We start from the raw sequence: 26,303 nt of genomic DNA, 5'->3' as shown, positions 1-26,303 counted from the left end.
CTCCCTCCTTGCACACACTCTCTCTGCACTTGTCCTGTCCGCCCTACCCCTTCCTCCTCCCTTGAGCACGTGAGCAGCTGCTTGTGGCTGAAATTTCACGTTTTGTTTGCAGGCTGCTTCTTTGCCTGCCCCCCTCTCCCCCCCCCCGACTCAGGGGACGTTTGTAAAGCCCTGCTAGGAACTTGAGTGCTTTATTTGCTGCTTCTCGTATGCAGCTGGAGCCTGCCGTTTTTGCCAGCCCCTGCCCTCAGTGCCTCCCCGGGAGTGTGAAACCGTACAGGCCTCCCGTCCAGCAGTTTCTCTCTGGCCTCTGCCCCGCTCTGCTGGGGCCCGGCCTTCCTTACGATTTGCCGAGCTGTACGTGCGCTGCAGCGTGCGCATGAGCAATCGGGCCGAAGTGATAAATCGGAGCTCCTAATATTCTTATAATATAGGAAGATAATCATTGCTCTATTTTAAAAGACAGAACTATATACGTACCAACATTGCAGTACCGTGGAATTCTAAGACAAATAGGACTGGATCACCCTGCTGTCCTAGGTCAGGAAAAAAACCAAAAACGCAACCCTATTATAGCACTGCGTGCAGGAGAGCCTTCTTTCAGATTCTGCTCTCCAGCCCATAAAACAATGATTGAGGTGTAAAATGAGAACAAAGAGTTAATTACAAGCCTTTATCCATTGTGTACTACAGAAGTCTTATAATGGTAATCTGCAGTGCCTTTATGTGTGACAACCAAAAAAAATAGATTCTCATGGTATTTGAATGCTGTTTACAAATGGTGGGGCAAATGTGATCTCCACCTTTTTCTTAGTTAAATTACCTATCAGTTCTGTTTGCTTTGGCAAACCAACAAATTGTAGTGTTCTGCCTTCTTTGTTCATTTTTACTACAGAATAAAGCCAGTAAATGTGACCGTAGTGCTCATGAATGCTTTGCCAGCCATATCTTCCCTTCATAGTTTGAAAAAGTAAGGACCACTGTTGCATGTTTTGGGAAGGTTTGACCCAATTTCACATGAGTCGGAATAAGGCATGAATACAATTCTACAACCTGGTTTCAAAGCAAGTTCAAATATTGTAATGTTTGCCTGAAATTTACTCACATAATCAAATATAGCTTTGGCTTAATTCCTATTTCATGCGGATCTTGTACTTTTTATCAAGATATTTGTTTTTCTCTCGGATTGGTTTGTCATCTTGCATGATTACATATGTAAATAAATCCGAGCTGACAGTAACCCCTATCAGCCAGTGATTGGTGACTGGGAAACTGGCAGGGAATTGTGAAGGATGAGAGAAAGACATATATACTTTATTCTTCTTTAGAAAGAGGCTTTTATTTAGTTTTCATGTATTTTACCCTTTGAATTGGTGCATAATGTAAAATATTTTTCTCCATTTTCTGAGAGGGGTTTTGTGACTTGAGTGTATGTCCGTCATGGGGTGCACAGAGGAGGAGATCTGCATACTTCTCCCAATTTGCTCAGTGGTCAACTTTGGAAGTCACCACAATCTTCCTAAGACCTGGGCTGCTCCCACCCCATGTCCCTAAAGCAGCTGGCCAGGTTCGGGGGGGTTGTAGTACAACTACATCCTTTCCCAGCAGCCTCAGAAGACACGCCATTCCTGTTGGGCTTCTACCAGCTGGCCAGGAGGCGCACCCCATAATAATACCTCAGATCAGTAGATTTTTTTTTCCCCTCTTTATTTCTTATGCTCATCTACTCTTCCTGATGCTAATACTCCTCAGTCATATTCCCTGCTGCAAACTACTACTAGCATCAAGCCTTTAGCCCCTACCATGTGACAGGGGCTACCGGTGCCATTGGCCGGCCCGTGTCACATGGTAGGAGCAATGGATGACTGGCGCCATTTGGTTAGTGGCAGCCGATGGCCCGGGAGTGGCAGATCACTCCTGGGCCCCCTGCTGGACCACCAGGGGTTTTCGTGAATCTTCGGGGGGGGGGGGTCAGGAGGATGGAGGGATCTCTCCTTACATCCCTGCTTGTGAATTCTGCTCTTAAGGCAAGTCCCTCTTATCTATGCTTTCTCTTCTGTCAACTCCATACATTGCACCTTGCTACACCATATGCTTGGAATAGACTTTCTACATTGGTGTGTCATGATCGCTCTCTTGCTTATTCAAATCCAGTCTAAAAACCCAATTTGTTTTAGGTTGCTTTTTGATTCTTGACCCCCTGATTATCTCATTTGCAGCCTTATTGATTTCAACTATTTTCTTAATAAATTAAATCCCCAAAGTCTGTTTTGCCCTGTACTTTGTCTTGATTAGATTGTGAGATCTACTCAACAGCAACTGCTGCTTATGTAGTTTTGTACAGTGCTGTGTCCATCGAGTAGCGCTATAGAAGTGATGGTTACTAGTAGTAGTAGATTTGGAGGGATGGTCCCAGAGTCCTTATTTGCCAGAGTCAAAGGAAGCTGAACCTGTAGAAGAGTGCTACTGTATACTCTCACTCCATGGATCACTCTGGGGCCAATGTAATAAGGTGCGCTGAAGCTGCTGTGGGTATGTACGCACGTTTGTAAGGGAATGTAATAGAGTTTTATGCGTGGGGAAAAAAGCACGTACAAGCGCGCTTACTAGGGATGTGCAGAGGGACCGCATACGTTACATTCGGTATTCGTATTCGTGGGGGGGCAGATACGTTGCATTCGGCAAGGGGGGGGGGCCCCGATCCATTCATGCGTTCCATTCTTATTCGTTTCCCGGCTAAAATTTAATTAACTACAACCCCCACCCTCCTGACCCCCCCAAGACTTACCAAAACTCCCTGGTGATCCAGTGGGGGTCTGGGAGCCATCGACTGCACTCATGCCGTCGGCTGCCGGTATTCAAAATGGCGCCGATAGCCTTTGACCTTACTATGTCACAGGGGCTACCAGTGCCATTGGTCGGCCCCTGTCACATGGTAGGAGCAATGGACGGCCGGCGCCATCTTGTGCCAGGGAAAAAACATCTGGGCAAGCCCACCAGCAACCGCCACCGACGCCGGAAAAAAGAAAAAACCAACAGGAAAAGAATTCAAGGCAAGTGCCTTTTCAAAATGCTGAGAATACAATGGGAAACAAGGAGAGCCTTGGCCACGCCCCCAACGTGACGTCACCAGCGCCCCAGTGCTAATACAGCGACCCCCCCAGGGAAAAAACATCGGGGCAAGCCTGCCCACCCACCCACCAGCAGCCACCACAGACGCCGGAAAAAAGAAAAAACCAACAGGAAAAGAATTCTAGGCAAGTGCCTTTTCAAATTGCTGAGAATACAGTGGGAAACGAGGAGAGCCTTGGCCACGCCCCCAACGTGACTTCACCAGCGCCCCAGCGCTAATACAGTGACCCCCCCCCCCCCCAGGGAAAAAACATCGGGGCAAGCCTGCCCGCCCACCCACCAGCAACCGCCACCGACGCCGGAAAAAAAGAAAAAACCAACAGGAAAAGAATTCAAGGCAAGTGCCTGTACTATTTGTGAATATTTGCACTCAGACTGGGTTGAAAGGTGTAAATCGTCATCCCCTTGTGAACGGCCTGGATTTATCTGACCCCAGGCATGCATGCCTGACATTGGTCTACCCTGATCCTCAGCCTGAGCTCCTCCAACCTGAATCATCTTGACTTTTTCCATCCCATCCCCCTCAGTTCAGATGAAGTTCAGATATCGCTGAAATGTAATTTGAAATTAATGTACCCATCCTTAAGCAAAGGAGAGGATGCCCTGATACACACACTTTAAAAACGTACTAAAGCTCTTATGCAACTGCAAGCCTGTTATAAAAAAAACGCATTGTGGCATGTAACCATGGGTTAGAAAACCTCATTAAAAATACCTTTTTTTTTTTTTTTTTAATACATGTTTACTTTCAGCTAATGTTGTGAAACAGGCGTCTGAAGTTGCACAACTCTAGGATCTCTCAGGCCGCTTGAGTAAAGCCACTCAAGGCGGGTGCTGCTAGGGTTCCTCTTGAACAGTTGGACTGTGGTTAATCCAGTCTGTGTCCTCGGTGTACAGTACATGATTTATCCTAAAACATCTGCTAACCAACTGCTGAGGCTTTCTTAACCCTTTCCTACCGAAAGAGTAGCTTGCTTTCAGAAGAAAAAGGAACCTGTTTAACTGTTAACTTTTTGTTTTTCATAAAAGAAGAATATAGAAAAAGGCCAACTGTGATCTCTCTCTTAACTTTGGCAACAAAATAATTTAAATCTGTTTGCATTCTTTATATGGCAATGAGTTGATCAATATTCTAACCGACTTGACACCACAGCCCTTGTATGCTGTACATTTATCCTGGATAAAAATGGCACAACATGGAGTTCTACAAGCCATTTTGGTACCAGAGAAAACTGGATCATTTGCAGGTTGTGATTTTTGGTTCTGTTGGTATCCTGTTGGTTTTTCTGGATCTGTTGCACCCTGTCTTAAACCTCCTGGAAAGGGTGCGTTGTAAAACTGAAAAATAAATAGATAAAAATCCCTTTTATTGGACAAACATTCGGGCCGATACAGTAAGGAGCGGTAGGAAGAGCTGCGTTAGTGCCGGGCGCACCCGCGGTTGCCGCACGCACAGTCCGGCTCACCTACCGCTCGATACTGTATTTAAATTGCTTGCAAATGCAAGCTGCGTCCGTGAAGTGTTAGGCCCACGCAACCCATTTTACTGTATAGAGCGCTATACAGTATCCTGGGTGCGCTGGCCTAACGCTTCACGGACACGCTGGTATCTGTCATTTCAAATGTCATTTCAAATGACATTTGAAATGACAGGTACCAGGAAGTGGTCGGTTCTCCTACGCTCGAGATTGCCAGTCCTCTCTCCCCTCCTCCCGAAGCAAGGCGCGAAAAGCAGCCTTGCTTCAGGAGGAGGGGAGAGAGGACTGGCAGTGTAAAGCAACGACTTTTTTCGCAGCCCTCCTCCGGAGACAGACATCGGCGGAGACGGACCGCGGCTCCCCTGCCTCCCGGAGGCGAAGATGGTTGCCTGCACGGGCGAAAGCGGCCCCTGTGCGTTCTATTGGGCCGCTCAAGGCATGACGTCACATGTCATGACGCCAAACATCGTGACGTCACGCCTTGAGCGGCCCAATTGCACGCACAGGGGCCGCTTTCGCCGTGCAGGCATCCATCCTCGCCTCCGGGAGGCAGGGGAGCCGCGGTCCATCTCCGCCGATGTCTGTCTCCGGAGGAGGGCTGCGAAAAAAGTTGTTGCTTTACACTGCCAGTCCTCTCTCCCCTCCTCCTGAAGCAAGGTTGTTTTACGTGCCTTGCTTCGGGAGGAGGAGAGAGAGGACTGGCAATCCCGAGCGTAGGAGAACCGTCCACTTCGTTGCTACTTTTTTTTTTTTTTTTCGCTTTTTCAGATTTTTTCCGCTTTCGTTGCTTCGGGAGGAGGGGGGAGAGGACTGGGGCTGCCCCGGAGACCAGCACCCATGGACGTGGCCAGGGCAGGTGAGCGGGGGCTGGGGGAAAGTTTGCCGCCTACCCTTACCCCTGCCTCTAACGCAGGGGTAAGGGTAGGCGGTAAGTTAGCAGGTTAAACGCGCGGCAAAACGGCAGGGTAAAAAAGTGATAGTCGGGGCGCGCGTTACTGTATGGGAGGGAATAGCTAATTCGATCGTTTACATCTCATATACATGCCGCGGGCGGAAGGGGTTACCCGGTGATTTAAAGAGATGGTAAGAATCAGTTAAAGGGGATTGTGTATCGCAGGAAGGGCTAACGCGGCCGGAAAGTGAGTAGAAAGCTGGTTAGGAGTGGGGTAACCGCGGCCACACTTTACTGTATTGACCTGATAATGATTCAGAAGTGACCACACACAGTTCCAGTCACATCTAAAAGAAGAGATGGATAGGATCGTGACAGCTCATGCATAATGGTATTTGTGAGCTCAGTACTGAAAGGTAATTTAGACGGATAAGTCAGTTATCCGTCTGCATGCTAAACCGGCATATTTAAAGACTTATCCAGCTAGAATTTAGCTGGGGGGCGGGCAGAAGGCGTTTTGGGAGGAACAGAGTTAGTTGCACAAGTTAACCGAAGTTAGCCGATTAACTTATGCAGCTAACTCTGGTCGTGCCGCTGATCTGTCCTAAAGTTAGCTGGATAAATATATCCTGCTAACTTTAAGATAGCCGGGGTATATTCAGTGGTGCTAGCCAAGCTGCTCAACGGCTGAATATTGCCCCACTTATCTTTATTTTTTTAGTTGGTTTAGTAAAACATCGCAGCCTACTACTCATTACTTAGTTCTGTAGCACTGCTAGATGTGCACAGCACTATAGAAAAACCACATACCAGAGTGTCCCTACTCCATGCAGTTTGTAATCTAGTCAAGACACACTACAGGCAATCTGCAAAGAATCCTGGATAAAATATGGAAGAGAGTAATATAACTATAACATTGTAGACACAACTATAAAAAAAAAAAGTCCCAGTTTATTTTCCCTTCTAGCAACAGAGATGTGGTCTACCAGAAAAAGGAGTAAGGGAAAGAGCAGAGAGGATTTCATTATTTTGGCTTGCTTTGGTTTAGTTTGTGTTCTGCACATGCTGCTATAAAATGCTGGGTGATTGGTTTTTTTTTTCTTGTTACTTCCCACAAGTTCCCCTAATGTACAAAAGATTGCTGCTCTTTGTTTGTGAAGGAGGCCAATGATTTAGTGCAAATGGCTGCCAAATTGGCTATAAAAAAAAAGTCAACATTTGTGTGTGGCTTGTGAGGCAGAGAGGCTGATGTGGTAACCTGCAGGGTTTCCTCAGGGTTAGTGGCCCCTTCCCATGAACGTCTGCTACGGATGTAAATGAGCTCCGTAGTAAACTGTCCCGAGAAGCTTAGCCAAAGGGAAGTCAACAACAAAGAAATCCTAATTAGCCGCTTGGCCTGATTTTGTACTGCAGCACCTCATTAACTTTTCATTTAAATAAAATTCTATGTGTATTGAATTACATGAAAATTTATACTGTAAAATGGGGAAACTTGTGAAAAGAAATGTTGCAAATGGGGCCTTTACGTGAAAACCTGGAAAATTTCACGGTGTTCATACATTTTGCATGCAAAGCCCTGTTTGCAAATTGTTTTGCATTTTTGGTGTCATCTAAGTTTTGTGGGAAAAGAAGGATCTCTGAAACGAAGACCCAGTCTGCTCTGAAATCATTCCTGTCCCCTACTAACACAGGTTAAGAACGAACTGCTCTATCACTAAAGGTGCAATTCTTTCCTCTCTCACCCAGTGGAAATTTAACTTAACCATACAACTTCACAAGTAAAAAGCTGCAGTTAGCTTGCTTCATTTTGGGCTCCCCAGCCCACTCTCCCTTCCTCCACACCTTGCACTTCCCAGTGTTACCATGCACTCCCTTCCCTTCCCTTCCCCCACCCAGTGTTCTCACTCCTCATTACTAACCTACTTAGAGCTCTCACTCCACACAATCCCCCTGTTCAATGTTATCACCCTTTTCTTCCCCTGCCAGTGCTTTCATCCTACACCCCTATACCCCCTGCTCTGTGCTCACTGCGTTCCCCATACATCCCTGCCCTGTATTCTCACCTCTTCCCCTCAGCTTACTCACCCCTTCACCTCCCACCCATTGCTTTCACCTCTGTCTTCCCCCACCAGTGCTTTCACCACTGTTACCACCCCAGAAGCCCTCCTGCCTTCACTCCTGTGTGCTCTGGCTCTACCCAGTGCTCTTCTGTCTCCTCCCCTCCACTACTCTCACCTTTCTTTGCCATATATGTTTATGCCCTATGTATTCCCACCCCAGCTCTCCTCATCACAGTACTCTCACGCAGTGCTTTCCCCTTGCTCTTGCCTCCTGCGGGAGCGGTGCTGGGATTAGGAAGATGACCTTCCGAACACAAGGCTCAAACTTCATCTGCTCACAGCTGATTGGCTCGTTTTGTTCCCCAAACTCAGTCGGCTTTGCAGGAGGCAGGGCTGCAGCTGAGCAGGATTTCCTCACCACCTCCCACTGCTAGTGGGAGTCAGAGGAAGAGATTGGGGCGGGAGGCTGATTTCTGCTCTTCCTGCCTGCTGGGGGGCCCTGCATGTGAGCTGGCTCTGAAGGCAGGGCCACTTCACTGCCAGGGCCCCAGTGCAGCTTTCCTCCTCCTTGCCCCTCCAGTTTCTCCTTTGTTGCACAAATGAGGTTTACAAAGAGTAAAAAAAAAAAAAAAAAATGCACAACACCTCAAACATAATCAAAACTTAAAAACAAAACACATGGCAGACACAGGGTTTCCTAAAATACCTTCATTCTAATTAAAACAAGGAAACCCTAGGCCAGCCAGATAGCCAAACAGAAAAACAAAAAATACAGCCTCTGAAACAATAATAGAATCCAAAGCTTAAGACTTCCAGTTCCTACAAGGAAGAGTAATCCCGCTGAAAGCTCCACCCTGGGAAAAATCCTTGTTTTTGTAAGTTCCTACCTCCTTGCTGTAGATAGAATCAGCCATGAAGAATGTGCATGGTTTACCAAGCTCTGATCTTTATTTGCATATTTGTCTACAGACCGCAGGTTATCCCTTTCCCACCCCTGATCCACCTCTTGCACAGGGTGTGCATTTTGGGGAAATGATTATGTTGTTGTATTCTTTACTTCCTTTTAAAATAAATTTGAATCTGGTAAAGTGATTTGCTTTGTGCTTGTTAATTTTTCAGTGCTAGTGAAATGAAAATCAGAATTTTGTATTTGTGGCCTTATTTTATTGGAAAAGCCCTTTAGTGGGTCTGGCCTGTATGACAAAGCTATCCATTCCATTTTCTTAGTTGTATAATAGTTTTATAATAATATTTTCAAAGCAGTACCAGCTCACTCCTAAACATATAAACGATAAATAAATAAATAAAAATTGGGAAACTGATGTTTAGGAAAATTGTGCGTTTAGGGAAACCAAGAATAAGAAGCACCCGAGACGCAAAAATAACCCGAAGAGGCAAAATCCTAAATGTTACATGTGATCTTTATATGTTTGTTTCATTTCACTATCACTCATACCAGATTCTTATCTAGCCCTGCTTTCTCTTATTATTTCATCTCTTTCATCTAAGAGAGCATCAGAACTAACCCAGAAAATGTCCAGTCTAGTACAAAGAAAAGTGGGTTCACTTTACCTTTTCCCTCTGATTAATCTACCTGAATACCAAACTAATTTTTGCTTTTTTTTTTCTGCCCATTCAGATTCCTCACATTACCTAATGGTACATAAGCATTGGCAGATATCTGTTGTAATTTTGAGTGACTTGCACTGTGCGCAACATACATGGGCACTTTTAGCCTGTGCACGCTGCAGTCAATTTTCAAAGGAAAACTACAGATGATGATTCTCTTCAATAATTAGCTCAGCCAGCTGCTTGCTTTGCATCTCCTGTGTATGCAGGTGGCCAAGCAGGGGCAAAATAGCACGCATACATTTGAAAATTTAATGTACTTGTACAGTTTTACCCCCCTGATCTAAACATGCCCTGGGAAAATGCCTTTTTATAAGAGCATGCACAGACATTTTTTAAATTTCACTTTGGTTTTATTTTCATTTTGTTTCTTTACTTTTCTTTAAAATTAATAAACAAACAAAATTTAAACAAAATTAAAAAAAAAAAAAAAAGTCAGATTCTCAGCCAAAAAAAAAAAATCCCAGTCTTCCCCAGCACTCCTCTTGTCATCTAAGACCTCCTTGATGAAAACGAATGCATGGGGAAGGAGCCGTGCCCAGTTGCTCCTGCCCCACAGTTGCCACTATTGCAAATGGCGCCGGCAGACCGAGGCTGGAGCCATTCTAAAATTTTTGCCATGCAAAATGGCACTGGCCAGGCCCAGGAACAAGCTGGTAGCATTTTTTTTTTAAGGCAAAAATTTACCAATGGTGCTGGCCTCTGTCATTTGCAATAACAGCATCTGTGGTGCAGAGGCAACCTGGGATTGTTTCTGTCCTGTGAAGAAATTTTGAACAAGAGGTTAAGAGGGTCCGGGGAAGGGCTGCTGGGGAGGGCCAAGGAGTTAGGTAAGGGTTATTTTTTTTTTGGTGGTGGTGATGGCCTTTTTTTTTTTTTTTTTTTTTTAAAGCAAAATGAACAAAAAACAATTTCATTTGTTTTTCTTTCGTTCTCATTTTAAAAACAGAATAGAAACATTTGTAAAAAAAAACATTTTCATTTCCAGCTAATGTACATCTCTCCTTTTTTGAACCAAGCATAAAAATATGTACAACTGTGAAATCCAGTGCATAAATGTAGCCAGGCAAAGGAAGGCAATTTGCAGTCAAGCTAAATTTTTATTTACCCAGGTAAATGACTTTGAAAATTAACTTTTTCTATGTTTAGTAGATGTGCTGAGTTCATATTGTAAATGCCATTTTCCTGCTTAAATTTTAGGGGCAGTAGTAGCTATTATTATTTTGATGCATGCTTTGTTATAGACACCATATTAAGAGGAAAATCAAAAAGGTCAAACCTTTTGCAATGAACACATGTCTACATTCTTGTTGATCAGATTGACAGGTGTTTGGTTTTTCTTGTGTCTGCACAGGAAACCAGGTCCTCCTTCCCGGAGCTTCTGTTGGAAATGGTCTAACAGCAGACGCTGCCAAAGACCTTGGACTTCCTGAGGGGATTGCAGTAGCGGCTTCGCTCATTGATGCTCATGCCGGAGGGCTAGGTATTCTATTAAATGTTCACTCTTCTGGGATATGAAAATATGAGTGAGGTATGTTTTTATGGAACAAAAATAACCTGGGTTCCCCTGGCGCTCTAGTTCTACAAACATGCCTGAACAGCAGGTGGTTCATGCTAAAATGACCTAACTATAGGGTACACAATGTATAACCATCATTACATAAATAAATGTACCTGTCAGGAAAGAGCTTGCCAACAGTTAAATACTGAGGACCATTCACATAGGCCTCGATTCACCTAGATTAGGGACATAAAAATATTTCTGGCAGAAAGTCGTTTGACTTTGACAATAATAATCATATCCTATGTTTAAAACAAAAACCCAACATCTCCAAGACCTTGCATATCTTGGGGAAATGTAACATTTGGCCGGCTGCGGGATGGCCCTGCGACCGGTTCTATAAACCCCCAAGATGTCTCTGGCCCACCACAATGCCAAGCTGTCATCTTTGCAGCACAGACTCTGCCATTCCCATGTGCACCTATAGGTGCTCTCTCATCTTTGATATTGACCCCTCCTCAGAGCACCTGGATGTTGTCACGGGAAGCTGGCTGTTAAACCTAGCTGTCCCGTTCACTGGCGGCTCAGCAAAAGGTCCTCTTGCTCTTGCACTGTGTAGTGCTTCTCTGTCCCAGTGTCTTGCCTTGTTTCTCTGCCTGCCTTGGCTCCTGTTGTTGCATTGCCTTGTCTGTTCCCACCTCATCCTGGTCCCCTGTCCGTGTCTTGTCTATCCATCTTTGCTTAACTTCTGTTATTGATCATGGCTTCAGACCCTGACTACTCTCCTGGATTGCCACCTGTCCTGACTTCAGCTCGGACCTCGACACTGACCTCTGCCTGACCTGGCCTCATCCTGGGCCTTGACATTGCTTTCTCGCTACCTGCCTTGACTTCACTCTGTTACTCGCCGTCACCTGACCGCTCATTACAGGACCAGTGCCTAAGCTCTCCCGGCTCCTAGAACCTAAGAACTCAACCTGCGGGGAACGGGGCTGGTATAAGTGAAACTCTAGACTCAGTCCTCGTGAGAGCTTGTCCACCAGCTGTTGGTGTGGACCTAACAGGTTTGCCTACTAGGCTATGTCAACCATGTCACAGCCCATGGGCTCACATCCGTGACAGACTGCTGAGGGCATGAGCTCGGAGGACTTGTCTTCGCTCAGGCTATTTCCAGATTGGCCCTCCAGGTCCAGCATCAGCAAGACCAGTTCAACCAGATGACCAGCCTGCTCCAAGGTCTTGCTGCCTAAATAGACACTTTGCAGGTCCCTGTACCCACACCCTCATCTGCTCTGCCTCCAGCACAACTGATCTGGCATCTGAGCCCCATCCCACATTTACTGCCATCGTCCAGGTATGATGGGGATCCCAAGATCTGGTTGAAACTGCATAATCCCTCCATAGATTAGCAGGCATTGCAGATTGCCTGCTGGGGACCGATCTGTTGACAACAATACCTTACTGAGATCTCCCTGGCAGTACCAGTAGCCTGGATGCCAGTCCAAGTTCTTCCAGGTCTTCCTTTTCAATAAGTGACATTTGCAGATGTCTTCAATAAGAAGCATGCAGAGATGTTGCCACACCCCAGGTCTTATGACTGTCCTATTGACCTGCTTCAAGGCAAAATGCCCCCTAAGAGCAGGGTCTACCCACTGTCTCTTCCGAAAACAGCCATGTCAACGTACATCCAAGAAAACCCAAAGGAAGGGTTAATTCAGCTTTCTTCCTCCCCAGTGGGGCTGACCCCAATGCAGGGTCCCTCAGACCCTGCATTGAAAACAGGAGCCTCAATGTCATAACTCAGAAAAATAGATATCTGTTGCCCCTAATATCGGAACTGTTCGACAATCTGTGGGGCCTAAATATTCACTAAGCTGGACCTTAAAGGAGCCTATAATCTCATTCAGATACGTGAAGAGGATGAATGGAAGACAGTATTCAGCCCTCGTGACTGACATTATGAATACCTGGTAATGCCATTTGACCTTTGCAATGCCCCCACTATCTTCCAACTCATGGTTAACAAAATCTTCAGAGACCTGTATTTTTATGTCCTGTGTATCCAGATGACATTCTCATTTTCTCATGCTCCTTGATACAGCACTGTAACCATGTAAAAGAAGTGCTACAGAGGCTCCGTGAGAATCACTTATACGCCAAGCTCATGTACCTTCAAGCAAGAGGAGCTCCCATTCCTAGGCTATATCATTACCCATCACAACCTACGCATGGACCTTGAAAAGGTGAAGGCCATTTAGGATTGGCCTCAGCTGGTAGGACTCAAAACCCTGCAAAGGTTTTTGAGCTTCCTCACTGGTGGCCCCTCTCACTGCCCTTATTAAGAAAAGTGCTGACACCTGGAATTGGTCCAAAAAGGCCATCCAAGCAAAAACTCATAATGAAAACTTTTAAAAATATATCTGAAGCAGGAAGCCTGCAAGGGAGTCGTTTGAACTGTTAGATGATTGAAGGGTTAAAGGGACACTTGAGAAAATAAGGCCATCGCACAAAGACTAAATTAATTCTTTGCTTTGGTGTCTACTGATGAGGATATATCTGTTCCAGAGACTGTTTTCAAGAGAGGATTCAAATGAGCTGAACCAAATCATGGTGAACCTGGAAGATGTAGTAAACCAGATTGACAAATTGAAGATTGTCAAATCCCTTGGACCAGATGGTATACACTCCTCCAGGGGTCTGAAATAATTAAAAAAATAAAATTTCACACCTATTACAAGTAAATTGTAACCTATCATTAAAATCATCTGTTGTACTTGAAGACTGTACTATGTCCAATGTAACAAAATCATGAAAGGAGTTGAATGGATAAATGTGAATCTATTAAGAACATAAGAAATTGCCATGGTGGGTCAGACCAACAAGGGTCCATCAAGCCTAGCATCCTGTTTCCAACAGAGGCCAAACCAGGCCACAAGAACCTGGCAATTACCCAAACACTAAGAAGATCCCATGCTACTGATGCAATTAATAGCAGTGGCTATTCCCTAAGTAGACTTGATTAATAGCCGTTAATGGACTTCTCCTCCAAGAACTTATCCAAACCTTTTTTTGAACCCAGCTACACTAACTGCACTAACCCCATCCTCTGGCAACAAATTCCAGAGCTTTATTGTGTGTTGAGTGAAAAAGAATTTTATCCGATTAGTCTTAAATGTGCTACTTGCTAACTTCATGGAATGCCCCTAGTCCTTCTATTATTCGAAAGTGTAAATAACTGAGTCACATCTACTCGTTCAAGACCTCTCATGATCTTAAAGACCTCTTCATATCCCCCCTCAGCCGTCTCTTCTCCAAACTGAACAGCCCTAACCTCTTCAGCCTTTCCTTATAGGGGAGCTGTTCCATCCCCTTTATCATTTTGGTTGCCCTTCTCTGTACCTTCTCCATCGCAACTATATCTTTTTTGAGATGCGGCGACCAGAATTGTACACAGTATTCAAGGTGCGGTCTCACCATGGAGCGATATAGAGGCATTATGACATTTTCCGTTCTATTAACCATTCCCTTCCTAATACCGGCTCAGCACACTGAGCCGGTGATTTTAAAGTATTATCTTTTTCCTGGGTGGTAGCTCCTAATATGGAACCTAACATCTTGTAACTACAGCAAGCGTTATTTTTCCCTATATGCAACACCTTGTACGTGTCCACATAAAATTTCATCTGTTATTTGGATGCCCAATCTTCCAGTCTTGCAAGGTCCTCCTGTAATGTATCACAGTCTGTTTGTGTTTTAACTACTCTGAATAATTTTGTATCATTCGCAAATTTGATAACCTCACTCGTCATATTCCTTTCCAGATCATTTATATATATATATTGAAAAGCACTGGTCCAAGTACAGATCCCTGAGGCACTCCACTGTTTACCCTTTTCCACTGAGAAAATTGACCATTTAATCCTACTCTCTGTTTCCTGTCTTTTAACCAGTTTGTAATCTACGAAAGGACATCGCTTCCTATCCCATGATTTTTTTAGTTTTCTTAGAAGCCTCTCATGAGGGACTTTGTCAAACGCCTTCTGAAAATCCAAATACACTACATCTACCGGTTCACCTTTATCCACATGTTTATTAACCCCTTCAAAAAAATGAAGCAGATTTGTTAGGCAAGACTTCCCTTGGGTAAATCCATGTAGACTGTGTTCCATTAAATCATGTCTTTCTATATGCTCTACGATTTTGATCTTGAGAATAGTTTCCACTATTTTTCCCAGCACTGAAGTCAGGCTCACTGGTCTATAGTTACCCAGATCGCCCCTGGAGCCTATTTTAAATATTGGGGTTACATTGGCCACCTTCCAGTCCTCAGGTACAATGGATGATTTTAATGATAGGTTGCAAATTTTAACTAATAGATCAGAAATTTCATTTCTGAATTCCTTCAGTACCCTAGGATGCATACCATCCAGTCCAGGTGATTTGCTACTCTTTAGTTTATCAATCTGGCCTACTACATCTTCCAGGTTCACAGTGATTTCGTTCAGTTCGTCTGACTCATCACCCCTGAAAACCATCTCCGGACCTGGTATCTCCCCAACATCCTCATTAGTAAACACAGAAGCAAAGAATTCATTTAGTCTTTCTGCAATGGCCTTATCTTCCCTAAGAGCCCCTTTAACCCCTCGGTCATCTACGGTAATGGTCCAACCGACTCCCTCACAGGTTTCTTGCTTTGGATATATTTTAAAACGTTTTTATTATGAGTTTTGCCTCTATGGCCAACTTCAGTTCAAATTCTCTCTTTGCCTGTCTTATCAATGTTTTACACTTAACTTGACAATGCTTATGTTTTACCCTATTTTCTTCAGATGGATCCTTCTTCCAATTTTTGAAGGATGTTTTTTGGCTAAAATAGCCTCTTTCACCTCACCTTTTAACCATGACGGTAATCGTTTTGCCTTCCTTCCACCTTTCTTTCAGATAATGCAAGAACTAGGGGGCACTCCATGAAGTTAGCAAGTACCACATTTAAAACATGGCGGGCCTTACTCGTTTTGCAGCCTGTAGAGTCTGATGCTATCCTTTAAAAAAAAAAACAAAAAAAACAAACTGCACCTGTGGTTTAGTATCTATGTCCTCTCCTACAGAGCCAAGGGTGACACCATGAGAAGGGAATAGCAAGGCAGGTTTACATAGGGCAGGAGCCTGGGTGAGGCAAGAGCAGTGAGGAGGAACTTGGCAAGGCTAGTGGTGAGGCTTATTGAAGGCCTCTGCTGGTGGGGAGGCATTACTGCAGGAGGCAGCAAGATAGGATGGGCTGCATAGCAAGCGAAATTCTAACACTGACCCTGGTTTCGGACCCTGACTACTCTGGATTACCACTTGCCTTAACTTCAGCTTAGTCATCAACACTGATTGACCTCCAACTGCCCCAACCTTGGCCTGAACCTCAACACCGCTTGCTTGCTGCCCTCCCTGACCCTCAGCCTGTTACTTGACTTCACCTGACCACTTATTACAGGACCCTCACCTAAGCTCTGCTGACCCCTGGAAATCCAAGGGCTGAACCTGCGGTTAACGGGGCTGGTATAGGTAAAGCCCTAGTCCTAGTCCTCATGAGAGCGTGTCCACCAGCTGTTGGCGTGGGCCTAATGTGTTCACCCACTAGGCTGCATCGACCATGTCACAGCCCAAGAGCTCACATCCGTTACAGGGACATGAAGTAACCTCTCCATTATGTTCCCCTTTAGACTGGACACATGGTGGTTTTTGGTTTGTTTTTTTTAATATCCAGGGACGACATGAAGGGCATTAATGGAGCATTTATGGTGGCTGCTTCTGCATTTTCCAAATTATTTTTTCTGACTGTCTCTCAGATATCTTGTTTTACAACAGCTGTTTGAGGGGTTTTTCCCTACTGTTTACCCCTCTGAGATAAAAAATAATAATAATTTAGATGAACTGAATGTCAAGTTTTTTTTAGTTTAGTTTCTCTACATATTATCTGAATTTAAAAATGTAAGTACTGTAGTTATCAGGAAATCCTATCACATCAGTTCTTTTCATTGTATATAATGTATTTGAATGATAATGTAATACTGTAAGGCTGTTCACAATCTCAGCCACAATTACTTGAAATAAAACCATAGTAAAAAAAAATCCAATCCAACAATCTCACACACCCCACGAACCAAATGACATTAAGTACTAAAAAAACAAACAAAAACCCAATAATGTCTTATATTGACAGGGATGCTCATATCACAGCATTTTTTAATCAGATCAAATTTTCCTTATGTTCTTTGTCAAAGCAAAATCATCCATGACTTAACTTTCCCATTAGATCCCAAACAGGAAATAGGCTTTAGTCTTGCCTAGGTATTTTTGATTTATTTTTTTTAAAGCAACTTTAGATATTTGAATTTGATGTAATTTATACTCGTTGTTCTGGTTCTAGTAGCTTCTCAGAGTAAGTCGTGTGTGTGTGTGTGGGGGGGGGGGGGGGTGTTCCTTAAAGTGGACAGGCTAGCTAGCGAATTCAAACTGCATTTGAGCCAAAGTTGCTAGTTGCTTAGTGCTCACTTAGATCCCATATTATTATTATTTTTTTTTTTTTTTTTTTTTAAAGAAAAAACTGTTTAGGAGAGGGTAATTGTTTAAGCTGTTCCATTGCTTGATTTGAAATACCTTCTACATGAGTGGGCCTTTGTCTTCAAGAAATCGCTATCCCTGGTAAAAGCTCATTATTATATTTAACAAAACCAAAACTGTATCAAGAAGCTGTAATACAGCCATGTGCTCACTTTGTGGTCTAATGGCAAAAGTCTGGAAACCCTCAGCAAGGAAAGGACAGTGCAGCTCCATGAAACAAATCAAGTGCTGACAACATGGGTTCTCAAAGGGAAGATTCTCTCAGACAAATGCGATTGAGTTCTTTAATGAGGCTGACAAAGCTGGTGGCTCAGGGAGAATGCTGGTAGACATTGCCTATGGAGACATCAGTAAGGCTTTGGTCATTGTTCTGCACAGAAGCCGGGGTAAAGCTGTGGAAGAGTCTCCTTCATTCTGAAGTGGGCGTAGCTCTAGCCCGGCACACCTTTTCCGTTTCCTTCCTTCCGCGGCTGCAAGAGGTGCTCTTGCAGGTGGCTCCCACTTTTGCAGGTACGGGCATTTACAGGATATACAGCGCCTGGATCTAGGTTAGTGGTATTCACACTTGCTCTCTTGGATTTCTGCACCTTAAATGCATGACTCTGCTCTCTTTGCTGAGTCAGGAAACCAATTAATACATTTTAAATAATCTGGCCCAAGCATATTTTTGGTTGAATAGAGGAGAGCAATTTTCCGACAGGCCATTTTACCCAGATAAGTGGCTTTGAAAATTGCCTTCCACATTATTATTTCAGCATTTATGCAATGTATAGTGCCTTAACCCAGGGAGAATTATGACAGTTTACACACAGGCACAATTGTTGAACAGGACTGCCAGTGGAGCTGTCTGAATCTGTATAAACTCTTTTAATATCTGAGGATAGATACCATATTCCCCCTCACTGCTTTGCCAGTTCCATGCAAACCTTCTCCTCTGTAAATAGATTGGTATTTACCCTCTTCCATATATACTCCTGCCATATGAGTCTTATATTACAATGAATATTTTGTCTAAATATAATCATTAACATAGAATGAAGACATTCATTTGGTAGGAATGTCTGTGCCTTCACTTATCAATATTACCCCCCTCTTTCCCCACCAACCTCTCAGGTCCAAAATAAGAGGAAAGACTTGCTAAATCAGACTTGACTGTTCCGAAAGTTAATGTTTTCTGCGTATTGTTTAAATCATAGGATACCTCACCTCTGCTTACGAAATACAATACATCTTAGTTTGTAGCAACTATAATCCCCTTCTAGATTGGGGATTTACTGTCGGTGAATGCCGTGTCTTAGCTTAATGCCAAAAGAAATCACAGTATTGTTGGACTGTATAAGGAATTGTTGAAGTGTTCTGTTTCCCCTTATGCATTTATCCAGCTTTTGATCGTTTTAATCATTTTAACCTTGCCTGATTACCTGGATGATGGTCAGAGTTTTGCATCACAATATCTCCACTACGTTTTAGTTTAAGTGTCTGGCAGTCATCTCCTCCAGATTAAGTTAACTGCAATTAATAATGCCTTGATCACTGGAGATTGTTGCTGGCATACCTGAATAGCTCTGGTCATTTTAACATCTGTTGCGAGTTCCTGTTATAAATTAAATTTACAAAAATAAAGCCCTTTATTCCAAATTGTTTTAATGCAATGCAAGACTTAAGTCATAGAAAAGCATGTGCACATTCTTTCTTATTTCCATCAGTGTTGAGGAAGCTAACCTTTACTGACCTAGTTAACTTTCCAATATAACAGGGTTATTTGGGGGGGGGGGGGGGTTGTAATGATAAATAGACATTCACTATAAGCTCACACTGTAGCTAGGAGTACAATAGAAGTGTGACCTAGAACCAACTTGCTATAGTAATATGTAATGGCATACCACTAAATTTGCATATTTTTATGGACCCCCCCCCCCAAAAAAACCCATTTCCAATATAAAACTGATTAAAATATGCAAAATGTTTGAAAATAAATCCTGAAATGTAATCAACTGGTACATGTTCATTTTATTCTTTCAAAATAATCTTTCCCAAGCACATTGGGTGCTACTGTGATAAATGCTGAATCCCAGAAATGCTCGGGAAGGAAAGGTAAAATTAAGGAGGCAAGCTAAGCAAACTACTATGAGAGAGATTTTTTCAAGTGTTCTAATAAAGTACTGGTATTTTTTTTTTTGCTTCAGAAAGACAGGAAATGAAATGAGGAAGATGTTTGAGTATACTCAAGTTTTTCTTTGTTAGATTTAACTGAGCTGTCAGACCTAAATATTCCTTTTTTTTTTTTTTTTATGGTCCCGGTGATTTTAGTCTGACTGTATAAAATGATTCAGCTCTGGCGTCAGTGACTCACAGCTGCTACTTGGGATCTTAAAGGGGTTCTCCCACTGCTTAAATAAAGCCAGGGAGGGATAAAGTGGGGTACTTGCTCTTTTCCTCTATATGCAGGATGTGGTCAGTGGGTTGTATTTGGTGCGAGACCGGTAAGCTCATTTGTAAGATGAAGGGGAGAAATATAGGTCCAGTGCAAGCATGCGCAAATAACAGGGGATATGCTGTACTTACCCACTGACTTCCCCATTCCTTCCTTTGTGCAAGCCACTGAAAATGTTAGTAAAACCTAAACTGCAATGCATATTAGAGTATTAAAACTACAGTTAAGCTTTACTTAATAGTGATTTGTTGGTCTGAAAATTCAGACGTTAAAATTTAAGCATTCACTACAATCAGTATAATTAAGTGATAGCTTTTTTTAGTTTTCACTTAAAAGGTTTTGAGTCCATACCTCTTAATCTAGTTTTAAAATCTAGCCGGTGCTGGTGCTGTTCAATGATAAAGTATAATCTGCATGCATTGGAATTCACCTGCAGGCGTACTGGTAAAACATTCCCCACTTACGCGAGCACTCCTGGGCATTGACATAAAACAAATAAATTGACATAAAACAAATAAATCCTCAAATGTAATCAACTGGTACATGTTGCTTTACGGAGGCATAATTAGAAACATAGAAACATGACTGCAAAAAAAAGTCTGCATGGCCCATCCAGTCTCCCAGCCGTCCAATTATAATTTAGCATCACTTCCTTAGAGAATCCCCTGTATTTATCCCCTGCTTTCTTGAATTCAGATGCTCTTTGTCTCCACCACTTCTGCTGGGAAGCTGTTGCATGCATCCACCACCGTCTCAGTTCAGTGTCTGCAGCAGTGCAAAAAATGTATAATTCAGCCTCAATAAGTTCCGCATTAAGGAGGTAATTTTCACAGAGTTATGGGATAAATTTTAAAACCTGCGTGCACACATGGACTTGGCGATTTTATAACATGAACGCGTAGGTGCGCGCAGGTTATAAAATGCGATTCCCGTGTGCAATGTGCACCCGATTTTTTTTTTATCAGCGCATGCATGTGTGGGTGGGTGGCGTTGCACGTACACAAGGGTGAGGGATTTAAAAAAAAAAAAACAAAAACCATACGTGCGGCGATGCGATCAGGCCTACACCAGTTCCATCCCAGTCCGCTCCAATTAAGGAGAGGACTGGGAGGGAACTTTCCCATCCCCCTTCCTCCTCTGCCTCCCTTTTCCCCTCTCCTTTCCAACCCCCTTCATCTGAACAGATGAAGTAAGTTCCACTCACCTGCTGGCGCAAGCTTCCCAGGGACAGGGGCCTAATGGCCCCTGTCCCAGTCAGCCCCCGCCCTGGTCCGCCCCGTTCAAGGAGCCCGGCTCCTCCACATGTACAGTTTTAAAATGCACACACTGCCTGACCACTTGTGTATCCCCCGTTTTTTGTGTGCGCCGAGCTTTTAAAATTTGGACTTATGTGCATAAAAACGAGCATAGTCGCACGAAAGCAACCTATATTCATGGAATCCATATTTTATAAAAGTCAAAAGTCCGCGCATACTTTACGTTTTGTGCAGACATATACTCCAATGAAAAAGGGCATTCTGGTGTAGAGCCAACAGTTATGAATGTAAGTTGCTATCTTAAAGGACACTTATGCACGCACATTTAGCAACTTACTCGCGTAATTTTACACCTGCTAATTATCTTGCGTTATTGCTATCAAACTTGTTTGTGTATAATTAGCTGAGTGAGAGGTAGGGGTTTCTCACAGGACAAGCAGGATGGTAGTCCTCACATATGGGTGACATCATAGGATGGAGCCCAATCGCGGAACACTTTTGTCAAAGTTTCTAGAACTTTGACTGGCACCTACTGGGCTTGCCCAGCATGGCACTAAACCTGCAACCAGCAGGGATCCCTCTTCAGTCTTCTTTTTTCCACGCAGCAGTAGCCACACGGGTTAAGGAGCTCCACAGAGATTCCTGACAGGAATTTTCCTCACGGAATTACTAAAAACTTTCATACCCCACAGGGGTCCCTCCTTCAAATTTTTGACTCCGCGGTACTCCGGTAAGTTTTTACCTGTTTTCGGTCGGTTCCTGTCGAGTTTGGCCCTCGCAGCCGACTGGCCGTCGACCGTACCGTGGCTAAATTTTTCAAAGGCCATGGCGTCTGTGTTTCGTCGGGGCCCAGACTATACTCAAACCATGTCCATAACAGACCCACATAAAGTCTGTGTAATGTGTCTCGGGTGCAAGCATGATGTCCTGACTTGCACCAAATGTGCCTTAATGATACCAAAAGGTCGCAAGGCCAGAATGGAGAAAATGGAACTTCTCTTCTGTTCTCAAACTGAGACGCCGTCTATTGCATTGACGTCATCTGAACTGGCACCATCCACTTTGCACCAGTATCGGCCACCGGCTGGTGACCGTCCAGCGTCAACAACTTCTCGGCCTTTGACGACCTCTATTCCCCCTCAGAACTGAGGGGATCGTAGAGAGAAACATCAGCATTGACACCGGAAGTCTCGGACCATCGATGAAGGAAAATCATCGCCATCGTCCGAGCCGCCATCGAAGAAACCCCGTCCAGAAAAGGCACTGACCCTTTCTGCGACTGGGTCACCAAGGCAACCCTCACCCGGACGGGTATTGGGAGCCGCGACTCCGCCTTTAATGGTGGTCCCTCCGGCTATGCCTCTTCCTCCTTCTTCCCTTCCGGAGCCAGAGCTACTTGCTCCAGGTCTCCATGAAGAACTGGACCGGATGGTTCAAGAGGCCATCGATAAGGCGATGCACAGACTCCAAGGTCCCCCAGCGCCGAAATCGGTGCCGGTCGAGGAACCAACCATCGATCCCATTCCCACACCGCTGCTCTCGAAGATGGAAGTGCTCATAGCTGCTTTTCCACCGATGGATCCTGGGTCACCGATGGCTCTGGTGCCTTCCCCGCTTACCCTGTCATCGGGAGGGGAAACACCATTCCGCATTCCTCCATCGGGAGTCCTGCTGATGCCTCAACCATCAATGCCGATGCGCCCATCGGCGCCACCGATCCATCCATCGATGCCCTCGATGCCTGCACCGGTGCCCTCGATGACTCCAGTACTTCCCTCGATGCCTTCAGATCCTAGACCAGGACCTTCTCAGGTGCCTACAGGGACAGATGCTGATCCCTATAGACACCTGGACTGACGATTCATCTCAAGACACCGATGATTTACCATCGCCACTTTCTCCTACTGAAAGTAGGAAGCGTTCTCCTCCAGAGGACTTATCCTTCATAAATATTGTGAAGGAAATGTCTGAATTGGTTCCCTTCCAATTACAGACTGAGCAAGATGATAGGCATCAAATGATGGAGCTGTTACAATTCCTGGATGTTCCCAAGGAAATAACCTCCATCCCTATTCACCAGGTTCTTTTGGATCTCCTCAAAAAGAACTGGGAACACCCTGGTTCTGTTGCTCCAGTCAACAGGAAAGCTGATACCACTTATTTGGTCCAGTCAGCCCCAGGATTACAGAAACCTCAGCTGGATCACCAATCTGTGGTTGTAGAATCGGCCCAAAAGAGGGCAAAAAGATCAAAACCCCACTCTTCCTTTCCCCCAGGTAAGGAACAGAAATTCCTGGATGCCATTGGCCAGCGTGACTTCCAGGGATCAATGCTTATCTCCCGGATCGCCTCTTACCAGCTGTATATGACCCAGTACAACAGGGTCTTATTCAGGCAGATACAGGACTTTGCAGAGTCCCTGCCTCAGCAATTCCAGGAACAGCTTTGAGGCAGGGAAGCATGAAATCAGATCCTCTTATGAAATCTTCGACACTGCTTCCAGGGTATCTGCAACTGCTATTTCAGCAAGAAGATGGGCCTGGCTTAAGTCGTTGAACTTGCGCCCTGAAGTACAAGACAGATTATCTGATCTGCCCTGCATAGGCGACAATCTGTTTGGTGAACGGATTCAGCGGACGGTGGCGGAACTCAAGGACCATCATGAGACCCTTCGTCAGCTCTCTCTGATGCCCTCTGAGTATTCCTCCAAACAGCTTTTCAGGAAGGATACTAAGTCTTTGTGGACTATTGTACATTGTTTCTTCTGTATTTGTTTCTTTCTGGATGATTAATTTGAATTGTACTTTGCTTCACAAGATTTATTCTTGGAATTAATGTAAACTTAATACAAATAAAATTTAAAAAAAGAAAAAGGTCTGTCCCTTAATCTAGAACTTCCCCATTCTCTCAAGGAAGGGTGGAGCACAGAATGTCCTGACTAGATGGCTACTCTCTAGTGGGGACTATGCCAGCTCAGTCTGTCCCTAAAATAGGTTGGGTGATTTAATCTCAAGGCTTTAAGCACCATTGTAAGGAGTTTAAATTTAATTCTGGAGGCCACAGGCAGCCAGTGTAGCTCCTGCAGCATAGGCATAGTTTCTCTCTTTGTGATCTACCAAGGATCTGCAATGCTGCAATGTTTCATATCATTTGAAGCCTACATATGGATTTTATAAAAAAAAAAATCTAATGTATAGATCATTGCAGTAATCCAAACGGGAGATAACAAAGGAGAGTTACAGACTTAAGGTGAAATCCTGGCAGGAACTTGGTCAGCCCCAGGGCTCGGGATTAGTCTGCCCCTCAGGCCAGCTAGAGATCTGAAACAATGGGAAGTAGCTGAGAAGACTGCTTCAGATAGCCCCAAGGCCACATTTCTAGGCATTAGGGATTGGTTGGGGCTCAGTCAGAAAAGGCTGCAGAGGAACAGAAAGTTGTTTGCAGCAACCCAAAAGTTGACTCTCCCTCTCACTATCGGACTTGCTACATGCAGAACACCTAGATTCTCCATGTGAATACTTTGGTTCCAGTCTGTCACTTCAGTTCTGTAGTTCTAGACTTTCAGTCCCATCTTGTAGGTCTACCAGTGTTAGCCATCATTAGTGTTGTTACAGCTGATGACCTGCTTCCTGACTGGTTCCTGGCCTACCGTTCCAGTTTCCTTCTAGGTCTTGTTCTATCCCTACAACCAACCTTCTGTCCCCCAACTTTAGACCTGCAGTTCTAGGGTACTTCCAGGCCTTGTTACAGCCTTGTAACAAGCTTGCTGATTCCAGTTTCTAGCCTACAGCCAAGCTCTAGATCCAGTTCTGCTACAGCTCTTGTTACCTGCAAGTTTCAAGATCCAGGCCTCAGTGTACCCAAGTGAAATTCCTAACTCATGGATGTTTTCCAAGCCATCTTACCTGAATGCAGTGCCCCTTCCTGGGGCTTGGCCCCCACCTGAGCTTAGTAAGCAACTTAAGTGTGATAACCTGATAGAACTTTCTCCACATTAGGTTTCAAAAAAGGTTGGATCTGCCAAATTGGTCTGAAACTATTAAATGCTTTTTTTGCAAGCAGAGAAATGAGGGAGTTCATGGATAAAGAAAAGTCCAGTTAGATCCCCAAGCACTTTACCTCATGTTTAGGGGTGCATAACAATACCCTCAGTTGATAGTAAATGGGAGACTGAGGAGATTTCCTGATTATTTACTTATTTAATCTACCCTCAGTACCTCTGCTTTACTCCTATTTACTTTGAGTCTGCTTTCTAGCATCCTTTGCATAATATTTGAAAGACAAGAATTCATCTTGTCAGTTGCTGATGAATAATCCTAGGTTAAAAGTGGAAATACTTGTAACTCATTAGTATAAAGATGATAATACAAGGCAATGATGACACAATGGCTGATCCTAGGGATTAAAGAGCAAAGGGAATAGGAAGGATCCCTAAGGAATTCCTTGCCTTATGTTTACTGAATTTTCTGTTAAAAGCTGAATATATCTGACATATATTTCTCAATCAGAAATTCAGGTGCAGTTCAGAAGTTTTTAGAAAATCATGCATTTTCATTCTGCACTAGAGAACCATTTTGGACCATTTTGCTCGTGTCCCTAAAAATGCAGATTAAAAGGAGGACAGGAACTCTTAACAATGTAACTCTCAGAAGACTGACTGCAAAAGGGAACGAATGCACTGTGCTTTGTGATATACTATAACACAGTATGATCTTGCATTATTCTTTATTGGGATAACCCGCAGCAGCTATCAATGCAGAAGGTTTGCAGCTGCAGATGTGGCGTAACTGATTCTGCATAATTTGTAGTTATGGTTATTCAGATGTTTATGTTAGATCTAGAGTCCTAATAAAGCACACTACCATTTTCCCAAGAGAAGCCAGGCACGTCATATGATCTCCAAGGATCAAGAGCAGCAGTAATGATGATGCAACATTTATGAGGACTGTATTTCTCATTTTCTGGAAAGAAATGTGGAATGCCTCAGGAACGTCTGATAATGGACAGGCCTGCAGGGTTCAAGAGGCAGTACAAATGGTTTGCCTTCCTTTTTCTGGGTAAATGAAACTCAGAATTTCCATTATCTGGAAGATATTTTTATTTTATAAGTCTTTACGATCTGTTTCTTTGCTTTATATGACTGCTAAATATCTTTACACCATAGAAATAAAAATGGCTTGTTAAGAAACACCTCATGAGCACACATCTTCCTTGATGACTTAATAAACAACTATGATTTTATTTTGTTTCATTGATCTTGTTTAATTGTATTATTTTTATTTTAGATGAGCAATTTTCTGCTACTCTTA

At 43.9% G+C, this 26,303-nt stretch overlaps 1 protein-coding gene across 5 annotated transcripts in view; it reads left to right on the top strand.

The window, feature by feature from the left end:
- FGGY (FGGY carbohydrate kinase domain containing) overlaps positions 1-26,303 on the top strand; it is a 340,924-nt gene that overhangs the window by 183,666 nt on the left and 130,955 nt on the right. For all 5 annotated transcript variants that reach the window (XR_003858912.1, XM_029617869.1, XM_029617871.1 and 2 more), the window contains exon 7: positions 10,546-10,674. Coding sequence is in view for 4 of the 5 variants with exons in the window: in XM_029617869.1 (XP_029473729.1) it covers positions 10,546-10,674 (129 nt within the window). In the remaining variant the exon portion in view is untranslated. The remainder of the gene's footprint in view (positions 1-10,545; positions 10,675-26,303) is intronic.

This window comes from Rhinatrema bivittatum, chromosome 10 (genome assembly GCF_901001135.1).
Source record: "Rhinatrema bivittatum chromosome 10, aRhiBiv1.1, whole genome shotgun sequence".
Taxonomy (NCBI): Eukaryota; Metazoa; Chordata; class Amphibia; order Gymnophiona; family Rhinatrematidae; genus Rhinatrema; species Rhinatrema bivittatum.
This window is presented reverse-complemented; position numbering and strand designations above follow the sequence as displayed.